At 41.3% G+C, this 14,149-nt stretch overlaps 1 protein-coding gene and 1 non-coding gene across 2 annotated transcripts; both read right to left on the bottom strand.

The window, feature by feature from the left end:
* Positions 1-167: 167 nt before the first annotated feature.
* Positions 168-13,092, bottom strand: LOC119726687 (phosphate carrier protein, mitochondrial-like). Its single transcript, XM_038198478.1, has 8 exons — positions 12,972-13,092; positions 12,665-12,843; positions 8,969-9,090; positions 6,933-7,085; positions 5,573-5,781; positions 4,545-4,717; positions 2,852-2,962; positions 168-1,561 (listed from the first exon to the last, which is right to left on the bottom strand). Exons 2-8 carry the CDS (start codon positions 12,834-12,836, stop codon positions 1,395-1,397), a joined length of 1,107 nt encoding a protein of 368 aa, XP_038054406.1. The 5' UTR covers positions 12,837-12,843; positions 12,972-13,092; the 3' UTR covers positions 168-1,394.
* On the bottom strand, positions 2,403-2,684 carry LOC119727047. The gene has a single exon (XR_005270886.1). It is a non-coding gene; the product is annotated as a small nucleolar RNA SNORA53 (small nucleolar RNA).
* Positions 13,093-14,149: the final 1,057 nt, after the last annotated feature.

Below are 14,149 nucleotides of genomic sequence, written 5' to 3'. Positions count from 1 at the left end.
ACCGAAGCGATTTATCGTACGAAGCAATGAATAAGCAATTTGAAAGTTCATGTAATTGGCGACACAGTAGGTCGTATATCAGTGCAAACAAACGTTCATGCAATTTAAGGCAAAGACGATTCACCACGTATTCCAACATTTTTGAATGAAAAGTACCTCACACCATATTGTGGAACTCAATTCCTTCTTTATTCAATTATAATTTCTTGGATGTTCAATACTGTCAAAACATGGATCAACTCATTGAGGTTTTTTTTCGTTGTTAAATGCGTCGGGAAAAGTGGATGTAAAATGTTCACACAGGAGGTTAAACTACAATGCAGGGTTTTTGTACACCATAAATATTACAATAAAATAGTCAATTATAGTCACAAACACTGCAATATCATTGTATTAAAAAATACTTCGCTATCTTTCTCGTCAAATAAGTGGATCAATTTTCTTCCCCATCTTCTTGTAAGCTGCCAGCCATGCAAGTTTACTATAAGTTAATATCTGGTGAGGTATCTTAAAAACGCATCTGGAGAAACACAGCTTGGCTCTTTAAGGCGGTTCATACTTCAAAACAGTTTTTGATGTCGGTTAAAAATATTAATGATGCAATTTCACAGAAGTTGAATACATTTTAAATCCAACATGGCACATCCGATATCTTTTGAAGTATGAACAAGCCTTCAATGTTTATTTTTAAACAAGAAAATGTTACACCAAAAAAATCCATCAACAACCGCTTGTCCATTCCATAGCACAATTTTGAATTCTTTAAAAAAACGAAGCTTCGTTCTCACTGTCGAGTCAACAACATGCAGCAGATGATGAATTTATATGTTCATGCGATTAAAGAATGGAAATTCTCCTGCTTTTTCGAAGAAATTATACAATCTGACAATGTGTTCTGAAACTTGTGAAAGCGTGAACAGAAACAAAGAAAGCACCGCATCCCTTAAAAAAATATTGAGGAGATGTTTTGAAACTTAACAATAAGAAGACCACACAGATCCCATTTCGCTTTGAGGCAAATATTTGAAAAACTCCAACTGCCGTTTATGGATTGTAAGTTGATTACAATTGAAGTACAGTGTATAACTGAAACTAAAAGTGAGGAAAATTACTTTCCTGATGAAACAGGCGAAATTGTCAGGAGGAAATAAGAAAAAAAACAGGGAAAATGATCTTCCTTCCTGTTTACGTTCGTAACTGATAATTTACAGACCTATATAGGTGGGAAAAAAGTTATATGTTTGTAGTCCCTAATATTCCAAATTATCTATGTAATTAACTTGGTTGGCTCATTTCTCCGTGGTTTAATTTTGTGACTATTTCCTAATTTTGACAATGCATCTGTTTCCTAATGGCTGGTGTTGTTCCTAAACGGGCTGGATTCCTAATTGGGCTTAGTTGCCCTCTTTGGCGGCCAGCTTTCTCTTGAGGCTCTCGGGCATCTCTGGTGGTGGTGGGCGGGGCAGCTTGAAGTAGACCTTGACGGAGTCATAGATAAACCACTGGAGGGCAGTCAGGGTGCCAATCATGATGATACGGGGGAACAGACCCTTCCACAAGCCTAATGGGAAAAACAAATCATATTTTTTTACCGACCAAAATCAGAGGCTTTTTTAACCCTCCTGCCATCTGAACAGTCACAGACAGTCAAAAAATCAAACCTCTTCCCCTGCCATGCCATTTACAAAGGCTAGTCAGCGACAGTCAGATCATATTTCAAAGAATTAAGCACTGTGACTAGTCAAATTCAGTCAACAGCACACACTGCACTGATTAAATACAGGTTCGCTAAGAGCTATCGCATGCAATAAAAACAGGCAAGTGGTAAGCACAGCTGGCTTATCAATCACCTACAGTCAAAGCATAGCTTTATCAAGTAAAGTTACATAAATAGTCACAGCCAGTCAATCCTGCTTAATGTATGACAGGAGCTCTGAACTATTGAAAACAGTCACGAGATCGATTTTGACTGAAATGACAACTTTGCACAGAATGCATACTTTAGGCCAAAAAAAAAGTCTCCGGTTTCTGGTATGGAGCTTGCCCAAAAAGTGTTGCGGCGACGCGGCTTTTTTTTTTTTTTTTACCTTTTTTTTTGCTTCAAATGTCAGCTGATGGCTGCAAATGGTGCCCGACTAAACTTAGTGCAAATATATGGGAGTCCAAAGAGGCCACATAAAGCTTATTCTCGATTATAACCCAATCTAAAAACACGTTAAAATTGTGCAGCAGCAGGATTCCAGTCAAACCAGTGAGTTTGGCGGTTTTGAGACATCATCTACGGCGACGCGTGCGCATACCAAACACCAGAGACTTTTTTTTTTGGCCTTAAAGGAGGGTTTTATTGCAATGAAGTGTATATCAAACCATTTACTCTACAGTCAAACATTTTAAACAGATATAATGTCCCCACCACAAGCCTGACATCATGTGTAATCAGTTGACCAACTGCCTTGGGAGGCAGTTCCCCCTCCACTGGTTGGGGTGGGGGTAGGTCTGCACACAACGCACTACCAGCTCACAGTGGAGGTATTCTACTCTCACACACTAATGACTCAAGCACTCCCCATGGAACACAACATTGACAAGTGTTGCTGAACGGAGACTGGACAGGGAGGCAACCCTAGAGGGCGTACTCCACTGTGACAGGCCCCGTCCGAGGAGCGGATCTAAGGCAGTGTGTGCGACAACTGGCCGCAAACAAGTTTAAAGAAAACTGTACTTTTTAGTTTACAGCAAAATTTACCACAGTCGAAATGTGTTCATAGTTTGCAAAGTTGCAGAGCCAACACTTGCAATGACATTCACATGTGTGTGTATGAATGACCAATAGTCCTAGAATCAAACTCACCAGCCATGCCAAGTTTCTTGGCAGCCTCCAGAGGTGTGCTGCCGGCGTCCTGGTTCAGCTTGGATACAACGGTGTCAGCAGGGTGAGAGACAATAGCACAGAATACACCAGCTAGGAGGAAAGAGAAATCATACGATAAGAATCATAATGTCCAGTGTTCTCCAACTTTGAAAATTAAAGGTCGGTGCGCCGTCAAAAAGCGGAGGGGGGGGGGGGGGCGCTATATGTTAGGAGCGCTATTTGCAGTCATACATTTCTTTATGCTAGGGGGTGTTATTTGCAGATGAACATGTACCGGTACATTACATGTATGTATGGATAACAGCTTTTAGGCCATTTCTAACCAGTAACACTGACAATTAAGTACAATACTGGCTCAGCATCATCTTTTTTAACACATCAGTGACTGGGGACTCTGAGGCAGTTTGGCCTTGAGACTTTTGACCTGATTGATTGCTACAATGGGCAGGCTTGTCAGTGTGACAAGTGTTGCATGTTACTGCTTTTGGCAGAGTTTCTGGCCAAAATACACCCTGGAGGGTAAGGGTAGTCCCATTTGTTTTTATTTTTTATTTTTCCCCCCATTTTTTTAAGCATGGCGGGCAACTTTTTAAGCTTGGCGGCAGCTTTTGAAGCTTGGCGGGTGCCTCAGAAAGCTTGGCAGGGCACCAAGTTATATTTACAGGTTGGAGAACACTGAATGTCTCACTAGGCTAAGATCAATTCACAGTGCAATTCAGAGCAAAACGTTTGCAGATACATCATATAATAGTGACTTCCTCCGACAGGGAAGTGCGGTTCCGAGAAAAACCAGAAAAATGCACTTAACATTTGGTCAGTATGTTCTGATCTTCTAAAGATTGTCGGGTATTACTACCTGATATTGGTCAAATATATACCATCCATTCTTTTCAAAATGTTGCTCGTCTTCTAGAATCACTTAATGTGGTATGAACTCCTTGCACAAGTACCCCCTCAACGGTAAGAAAGGGAGAGTTGGGGGAGACCACCGGGCGGGACATTTGAATGCCGACGATGCCTGGCGCTCACCTGAAGACGCTATGGGTTTGCGCACATTAAATAAAATAAATTGTAATGCTGATATAGCGATTTTCATCGTATCATTAATCTGAAAGCGCTTTACAATTATTCCCCCGTTCATCAGGCCACGAGAGCACGCGGCAGCCGATATCAACGCACATTCGGTCCTCTACCCTCATAGGTACCCATTTTATACTCATGGGTGGAGAGAGGCAATTGTAGTAAAGGTCTTGCCCAAGGGCACTAACACCATGTTCCTTGCAGGATTTGAACTCATGTACCACCTTACATGAGTTAAACACTGTAACCACTGGACCATGGAATTCTACATTGAGAATAAAATTAGTTGTGTGTATTTTGTGATGTATGCCCACGAACCGCTACGCCCAGTGTATATCTCCTTCCAGGGCTATAGACCTTTATCATGCCGCCACCATTTCAGTCATGCTCCCTCTATCCAATAAGAATATTGAATGGTAATATTTTTGTGCAAAACGGAACCAGACTATTTTCCCTTCCAGCCTCGCTTTGGATCCGTTGCTTCGAATGGGAAAAAAAATCAAAGATGGCCACAACATGATAATGGTCTGTTGCGTATGGAGTCCATATTGGCACACTTCTCTTAGGTAGCGCAAAGCCGAACTCCACATACCGATGTAACCAGCCAGGAAAGTAATGACCAGCTGTTCAGGCTTGGAGCACTCCGACCGTGGCTTGGGCACGACGTGCTTGTACAAGAACTCCACAGTCCGCTCGAAGCAGGCGAACTTCATCATGGTGTACGGGATCTGTCGCAGCCAGAGAGGGGGCAGACCCTTGTAGAAGCTGCAAGGGAAAAACGTGATGACTCATTATTTTAATCAATGGTGACAGATGGTACATGTACAGTGTTTACTCTCATTATTACAAATTTCGTTGCAACAAAATTCTTGTTAAAGTGAACATCAAGCCTCAATCAATAGGACTGATGCTCCTCTTGGATATAACAAACATTTTGGCTAGGTCTAGCTGGGTTTGTTTAAACAGGAGTCGACTCCAGTGATTTAGTTCTGTGAGAAAAGAATTTGTTAGGTTAATTAGATGTCAGGCTTTTTCTACAAAAGATTTTCCTCAGAACCATGTATGATCACGATGTACTGACCCTGATCCTTCAAAGTCTACCAGAATTTGGAGGATTTTGTAGGAATAAGAAAGGTGGAGCCCAGCGACTATTACTTTACATGGGGATTGATGTCCGTTGACATTTTAAGTACAAAGACTATCCCACTGGTTTCTTGCACAATGGACATTTGAAGGAAGGTTCTGAAGAAAAAAAATGCTTCCCTCTGCTGTCTGAACAGTCACAGACAGTCATAAACACAATCCACTTCCTCTGCTATGCCTTTATACACAGGCTAGTCACCAACAGTCTTGACCACATTTCTGGTGAGAAATCACCAACAGTCAAAGCATAGACGTATCAAGTTACATAAATAGTCACGGCCGGTCAATCCTGATGGATGTTTGCATAGGATTCACAAGTTAAAAACAGTCACCTGATGACACAGCTTTGTTAAATTTGTCTGCACGAATACGAGGTTTTGGCACAATTTTTCCGCAGAGTAACTAATCAGCTCCATAAAAAGTGAGCCCAGATACATGAAACCCTCTCTGTCTTGATCCGGTTACGTCGGTACTCACCCTCTGATGCCCTCCATAGCCCACAGCTTGGGGGCGCCCTCCCTCAGAGTGTTGGCAAAGCCAGGCATGGTCTGAACCCGCACCTTGACGGCTTCCATCGGTGCCAGGGCAATGTCGGCAAAGAACTCAGCGCTGGCCGAGGCAGCCAGGTACAGGGAGGTCCGGTACAAGAAAGTACGCTCCTCTCCCAACAGATTGCTGTAGAGACTCTGTGATGGAGGGGGGAAAAACAGACAAAATTACTCATTGCTTTCTGGCTCTTGCCACATTCTATTGTTGCAATAACCCAATTAAGCTGTGAAAAATTCTGTATTTTTTCTCTATACTTTTCTACAAGGAGAGTGAGTTTTGCACAATGGTTCTTTTCCCGCCTTAACCCCAAAACAGGTAAAAAGGGCCGGGGTTGTAATTTTTTGTGGGGGGTGGAATTTTTTTCCCCCACCCCTTTCAGAACTCGGGTGCGAAGCGACGAAACAGAATGAAAATCGGCGTACATGTAGAGCAATTTAATCTGAACATATTCACACAATTTGATTTCACAAGACACAGATTATTGAAGTTTGATTATTGAATTTGCAAGTTAGCACACAGTTACCACGACAAGCTGCACTATCCGTGTATTGTACGGGGAATGCAATTTCTGTGACAACCAGCCTCAAATAATGTCACGCAGCGCAGTGACCCTAAGGCCAAACAAAGTCTCCGGTTTCTGGTATGCGCGCGCGTCGCCGTAGCCATGCGCGTCGGCAAAATGAAAACGTTTTTTTTTCAATGAAAGATGATGTTTCAAAACCGCCAAACTCACTGGTTTGACTGGAATCCTGCTGCTGCACAATTTTAACGTGTTTTTAGATGGGGTTATGATCGAGAATAAGCTTTATGTGGCCTCTCTGGTCTCCCATAATATTTGCACTAAGTTTAGTCGGGCACCAGTTGCAGTCATCAGCCGACATTTGAAGCAAACAAAACAGGTAAAAAAAAAAAGAAATAAGCCGCGTCGCCGCACCACTTTTTGGGCAAGCTCCATACCAGAAACCGGAGACTTTTTTTTTGGCCTAAGGTAAATTTTCATAAATTTGGTATCAAAACGTGCGCCAGACTTGACGCTTGAAGCTAGTCACAAACAGAGTACACTGTCAAAAACATCGAGATCTATTCTCTACTCCAGTTCTTTTCAGAATCACAGTTCTCTTCAGAACCACACTTCTTCACAGAAGAGATACTCCGTGGTAAACCAACAGAAACCTGTCCCTTTATTGTAAGTCAGCTTCATTGCCAGTAATATTATATTCAAGGAATTATATTGCAAAAAAAGGATAAAAATTTATTAAAATAAAATAAGAAATTGACCGTGGCTTACCTTGAAGACCTCATAGAAGCCAAACTTGCAGAGACCCTGCATGGAGTAGCCGATGGCAGTGGGTGCCCAGCCCTTACCGAGTGCCCGGAAGCCTTCCTCTTTCAACGTGACTCTGAAGCCTTTGAAGATGCCTACATATTTCTCTGGGTCAACCTGAAAATGAGCAACAATGACATTCTTGGGTATTATCAGTTCTTCTAAAAGTGGAACGCACAGTACTACAGTGCGTCTGTGTCATGATACATCACAACACTTTTCAAGTTCTACACGGGGTAGTGGGATGACAAATTTATCAGGGTAATAAGAGTCACAAGAGGGGGGAGATGGGGCGACAGTGTTCGAGTACTCGTGCTTGGCCCGTACTCGACTTCAAGCACTCCAAAATTATTTGGACTTGGCCTGAACTCGTTTCTTTGTACCTGAATTTTGCAAGGACTTGATGGTTTGGTACTCGTTACTCATTGTATAATCCGTCGGGTCAATGTGTGCCATCGCGTAACTGTCCCGGATGCTGATTTTAGCGCAATTCAAAACATGACTTGGCAACTTATGAATTGAAACCGAGATCCTAGAATGTTGTTTGCTCGGAATATACAGCATTCCCGAGCTGGAACTTCATCAGGTTGTTGAAGCACCTGTCTTTAGATTTTTAGCACTTTTTTGCTTCAAACAAAACAAAAATCACAAATGACAAGTAATCTACCCTGACAAGTAATCTATCCTACGGTACCTTTAAGCATAGATGCCTTCAATGCTCAACAATAGGGGCTACTACCGTAATTTTCGGAATATAAGCCGCGGCTTATACGTTGATTTTGCCCATGAAAATGTTTACTGTGGCTTATACACAGGGCGGCTTATACGCCGAGCCTTGAAGAATAAAAATGAAATTCACTTGTGTATTTAATGTACTGGTATAAGAAGAGATATGTTGCTGAAATGAATTATCAATTAAGAAAGTCATTAACGAACCGAAACCACGTGCCACGTAAAGGTGCCGAGTGGTAAAAAGTACGGTGAAAGCTGTCTTCGATCGACGCTTGCAACAAGCCGTACGTGATTCTAGTGCTGCTGCATATCGCATGCAGCATGCTTTCCCAGCGAACCACACCATTTGAGGTAATATAGGGGTGTACTATCTTGGAAACAATAATTACCAACATTTCCGCTGTTTAGAAAAAGAAAAAAGACGACTAATACTTTTTATGGTGTCCGAAACATTTCTTTATTCGATAATCAGTTGTTCAACGTCACAATATAATTTTTGTACTTGAAATGTATTCAAGAAACGATGTAAACCACAAAACAGGGACTACATCACCCCTTACAAAATTAATGGATTCGTCCATGAAAATGGCAGCATCGTTTTGACTATTTTCGAAGAAAGTTACGATCGAAACTTGAATACTGCTCGTTAGTAATCACAAAAATTTGATAAGTTTTGAGATAAAAACGGACCTGTATATTTTTAGGACAAAACAAATCAGCATCTGTTGCCACAAAGCAAGATTTGTACGTAGCGCTCCAGTCAGACAACACACGCAATGGGGGAAAATCACGGTGGGTTGCATACTCTCTCACGTGCTGCAGGAAAATGTTGTCCTAGGCCGGCGCGCACCAGGCTGCCGCGTCGGGCGATGTATTAACTTTGACGGCCGGGGACCGGACGGGGCAGCCGGCAGCAATTCCCGGTGTTTATTTCTCATCATCAATTTCCACATTTGTTTGTGAGAGTATCGATTGTAAATGATTTGATACAACTTTTGTGGCCCTTTTTATAGCTTCTGTCGTGTAAATGGAACTGGTTCAGAGCATTTTGGCTAGAATTTGGAGGCCTTACAAAATTGAAACCGCTGCCGTCGGTGCGGCTTATACGCCGGTGCGGCTTATACGCCGACTTCAAATCTTAATTTGCAGATTTTTGCGTGCTGCGGCTTATACGCCGCGCGGCTTATATTCCGAAAATTACGGTAAATGATTCCATTCAAATAATAGCTGGGTGGGGGGTGTTGGGGGGTTGTGGAGCCCTGACTCACCTGGATACGGCATTTGACAAGATCTAGAGGTACGAGGGCGGTATGTGTCACCCCACAGCTGAGGATACCACCAAAGCCACACAGTGCATAGTACTTGGCCGAGCCAAAGTCGCAACTGGTCTCTGCAAAACAAAAAGACCACTTTTCTGTTATATTAGAGACATTGCCAGCAAAGAGCTAGTAGCAATTATGATGGAACTTTGAACAACAAATGATGCAGTAAATCATTAAATTACAAGTACGACCTTGTCTTGTTGGACGCTATCCTGGCTGAGTCCACTATTTACCTTAACGTCCTAAAGGGCTCTTTGGGGTCAAGGACCAAATACTACAGAATGCTACTTGTGTTGTGTACACTTGTATGGAAAGAAATGCATACTACAGGTTACTACGTGTACTCAGTAGTATTTTGCACATTTAGGTGAGGTGAGGTTAGGGTTAAGGTGTGTTGCCTTCACATGCAAAATAGAACTTTTTTGGGGGGGGGGGAGGGGTGGGGGGCAGGTATACACAGTGCACATAAAGACTTCAAGTTCCCCTCGACCAACATATCCGAAACGTTAAGGCTAATGTACTGCACACGCCATTAGGTATGTACGTTATGTAACGAAATGCAACATTACAGCATAACAAAGAAATAATAATAGCAAAATTAATGAATATTTAGGGTTTTTTTTTTTCAAATGAAAAAAAAAAAAAAAAAAAAAAAAACATAAAAAAAAAAAACCCAACAAAACCTCACAGGGGATTTCCAGATTTTTAGGTTGGTCGGGTGAGGGCAGTACAACAAATTCTTATTTTTTGCCTCATGTGGACACAGTGCAGAAGTATCCCTCAATTACCCTCAATGTTTTGTGTACTCTGTACCATACATGCACAAAGCCTCAAACTAGTGTACATGTACTGCATCCCAGCAAGAGCCAACCACTGTCCCTGCATAGTTCACAGACAGGTTGCATGTTCAGTGACGGATAGGGTTGTCCAACGGTCATGAATATACTGAAAGGTTTCGCATCAGCTCTCTTCCATTTTCTTCCCCTCTTGGAAATTGTGGTTTGAAATAAAGCAGTACAGAATGGTAATTAACAGCTGTAACAATGACAGTTCTTTATGTACTTCCTCAAGAAAATGCAAAAGTTTAAGTACAGAGAGCCAACAATACATGGCCAACGAATACTAGGGCAATACTGGGTCACAGCCAACGAATGTAGCGGTGGAAAGTAAACTTCTTGCCTGTAACGATGCCTGTACAACTAACACGTACATGGAACTTTATGAATTAACTTCCCAGGAAGTCAGAAATTGACCACGAGGGGGAAGTGAGTCAACAAGACATGGCAGTGATGGTGAGGCTAACACGAGTGGCTTCTCAGTTCACCGATGTAGGTGAACCAAAAGTGAAACCTGATTGATTCATTTCAGAATTGTCTGTTAACCCGAACCTCCTCCTCAGGACTACCCTGCTAAATCCAACAGAGTCCAACCGGAGTTTCCTGCTCAATCCACTGTGACTTATTTTCAGTTGTCTGCTGAATGATAATCCAACATTTTGCATCAGGAATGTATCCAAGGGGTTTACTGCTCAATCCAACAGGCTCCATTGGGTATATGACATAGTTGGATTCAGCAGGGTAACACACTCAACTCAAAATCATCTTTAGGAACATGGAAACTACAAGAGTACAAATTGTGCAGTCCTCTTCACAGCACTTTGCTAAATCCAACAAAATCTAATAATGAAAGGCTTATGATGACCCATCTGATCAACAAAATCCAAAAGAATTTCCGACTGTTGGCTACTGTTAGACAGCATCTGCATTACAAGACTAGGGCTAGCAATTATATGTGCCTATGGAAGAGGTTTAAGCTGCATCCCATAGACACGTGTTACTGCCAGCCGTTCACACAGATTTAGATTCAAGCAAATAATTTACAAGTAGTTTTAGAAGAATATTCAAGATATAATCCTTAAAACTCCAAACCTGTAAGATTCCTGATAAATTATAGAACCCATGTAAAATTTCTTCATGAAAATTCCTCTCTGTTGCTGAGGCAGCCTGAGTCTTTAAGAAAAACTGAACTGTCTTCACACCATTTAAGTTTGAATGATCTGAACATCTTTGCAACATCTGTGAACCAAGGGGTCAATTTAGACAATAAAAGTTACATGCACTTAAAGTGAGATTTTTCCTTGAAAATGGGCTAAAAACAGAAAATTTTGCATGCACAGAGCCAAAGTTACATGCATATGTGCATGTAACTCCCCTTTAAATCGACCAATATTGGGAACCAATCTTTTCCATTTTTTTCCAAATCGTTACTTCTTGCGAATAAATCTCTTCACAGCCCCTTGAAAAACAGCCTTTGGATGAATGGGTGAATAGGTAAAGATAATAATAATAATAATCTGGTCAACCCTCTTGCAGTTCATCGCTTTCCCTTGTCCCACATTTATACTACATTCTTCTCCCTACAGTTTCCCATCTCTTCACATCCCAGTTTGGGATGCAGACATTAAGATGAAAATGAGTAATGCCTGGTTTCATATCCAGAATTCACAGATGAAGAAAGCAGTACACGCATAAATATACCCGCATGAATGACATCATGTTTTTATAAAATTTTCAAAAATTTTAACCTGAAAATGATGTTCAGTTATTGCAGATAGGCCTAAAATGGTGTAATAAAATACATGTGAACAAACACAACCATGTCCATGACAACCATCCTTTTCAAATTTCCATCCTTGAAAAACTGAAAAGTAATAAACAACTATCAAGTTAGGAATATAGGTTATTGTTGGGGAAAAGTTCCATACTCGGACGTCAATTTATCTGCTGCCAAACATATTAATTGTCACCTCACCTTGTCATTTGAACCAAGAGAAATCCAGGAAGCTGTGTTAAGGTGAAAAAAATTTACTCAAAGTGTGTTTTTAGAGCACATTTTGGATGCATACGTCGTGCAGAACTAACTTGAAGCAGCCGGTCAAAACTGATTGTAGTGGCTGAAAGACAGCGGTATGTTATACACGTGACATCAAAAACCATGACGTCGCATGAGCCTGCCAATGATAGTGCAATACGTCATTATGAATATTTATTTTCTCATGAATATTTAGTTTATTTCAATGGATACTTCAAATACGTCCAAAGATTGATTATTGCAACAGCGATCGTGCGCGGCCTAGCGGTTAAGAGTCTCGTGTATCAAGCAAGCGTCAGAGGTTCGAATCCCGATGAAGTAACTGACTGATTAATAAAAAGAAATTAAGGAAAGGAGAGGGTGAGAGTAGAGGAGGGAAAGTGGAGGAATAACCATAAAAGATGTAACTTTTGGCGCTAGAAAATTAATTGAAAAAAGTGACGTCCGAGTACGGAATTTTTTCCCATTGTTGGTTTACTTAAGTCTGGTGCATAAATATCTCAGTCACCAACTCTATCAATGACCTTATAAATCACATGAAAGCTGTGAAACACATGGGCCAGACCATGGCCAGACTCACATGTAGGCTACATGTACATGTGCGCGCGCATGGTCATATGGATTGTGCATCCTGCGCCGGTGACTTTCTCACATGCGAATCATTTCATGGCGCGGCGCTTTAGTGTGTTAGCCGGTCGCGAAATTTTACATCAAGATATATTTCAAATCCTACTATTCTTTCAATGAAGAAAGGTATAATTATGGACCCACCTTCCCCGACACTTGCAAGCTTCGGCGCCGTTACTTCGGCAGGTGAAATTTGTGATACATTTTCTAATGACGGTGTCGGTGCCGGTGCAACTTCGCCTTCACATCGGGCCGTCGTGGTGAACGGGCTCGAAAAATGGTTACGTTTAACGGTGTCAAATAATGACGAAAACATCTTGATTCTGAAAACGCAACAGATATTAAGGAAGAATGAATCAGAAACGTCAATTATATGCAAACTATTTTCTAACACTTTCCCATAAAATCAAGTTATTTCATATTTTTTGAAGATGCGTTGTACAAAACTTACCGGCGTCAATCGCGTGGATTTCCTAAGAACATGGAAGGAACGTGACGTAATTCCATGACGTAAAAATTTGCGATGATGCCATTGGCTGAAACGCTTGTTCTCCCCCCCATACATATTTTGCATATCCTCGATCGAAGTATTTCATCAATAATTATAAGATTTATTTCTAGAAAATTGAATGCATCTTGGCCAATAAACTAATTCAAGTAATTACAAAAATAATAACAACATATTTCTGAGGTAATAAAACAACAATATTGCCTTTCATTTATGATGCGGGTGGTAAGCGTAGAATGTCCAATGTGACGTCTGGGTACCAGTTCGTCGCAAGCGATGGTATCGATTAAATAAAACTCGATACTTGTAAAGTCGATATTAATAAATGGTTCTTTGGCAGAATTATTAAAATAATTTGTTCATCACTTCAAAGTGAAATGAAACACACACAAAAGTAAATTTTCCTCCTTTTTGGGGGTAGGCTGAAGCTGGAATGTGGGACAAGAGTTTTAGATTGGGCGAGCTGATAAGTTGTGAGTTTATGGCAGGCATCCATATGGAGGAGTAACTAAGGATTCAATTTGCATGGGCGCCTGTTTTGAGGGGAAGGGGAGGGGCCGTCAATATCTGGTGTGGAGCACCCAATATTCGGTAGTTGTTTTTGACAAATCAAAGCTCTTTCTTTCTCCATTTTTTAAGCGGGAGGTTGTGGACATGCGCCCGTGCCCCTTCCAGTTTTTTGCTCGTTTGTATTGGTAAATGGTCAGTAGGAATTTGCGCTTCCCGCCACAGTGCCGAAAGTTGCTGATCCTTGGAGCTAGTCTGGGCATATCACCCGTTGTCGTATCCAACAATTCCAAAGACGAATTGGAGACAGGCTAGCTGTAAGCGAAAATCGTAGGGTTTCTCAAAGTTACAAAATGGACAAAAATCAAAAAAAAAATGTATCATTTGGTATACAAGTCCCTCTTCAACCCGACTCTTAACACCCATCCCGTTAAAAAAAGCAATACGAGGGTCGTTGGACATTTAGCAATGACGCACGGGCTAAAACGCCCAAAAAAATTCGACCAATAGCCAAAGGTGTTTTTTTTTTACAGGCAGACGCCAATGGACTAAGGAAATGCAAATTTCCACCTACCGCATTCATGATAATCCGAGGATATTTCATTTGCTTCGAA

This window comes from Patiria miniata, unplaced genomic scaffold, assembly GCF_015706575.1.
Source record: "Patiria miniata isolate m_02_andy unplaced genomic scaffold, ASM1570657v1 HiC_scaffold_2, whole genome shotgun sequence".
In the NCBI taxonomy this organism is placed as follows: domain Eukaryota; kingdom Metazoa; phylum Echinodermata; class Asteroidea; order Valvatida; family Asterinidae; genus Patiria; species Patiria miniata.
The sequence above is the reverse complement of the archived record's forward strand: the minus strand, read 5'-3'. Positions and strand labels throughout refer to the sequence as shown.

Coding starts and splice junctions, on each gene's coding strand:
- LOC119726687 (XM_038198478.1), bottom strand. CDS start 12,836: ATGTTTTCGTCATTATTTGACACCGTTAAACGTAACCATTTTTCGAGC. Junction 5,782..6,932: donor GCTTCTATGAGGTCTTCAAG/GTAAGCCACGGT, acceptor CCTCCATCACAG/AGTCTCTACAGCAATCTGTT. Junction 4,718..5,572: donor GCTATGGAGGGCATCAGAGG/GTGAGTACCGAC, acceptor TTTCCCTTGCAG/CTTCTACAAGGGTCTGCCCC.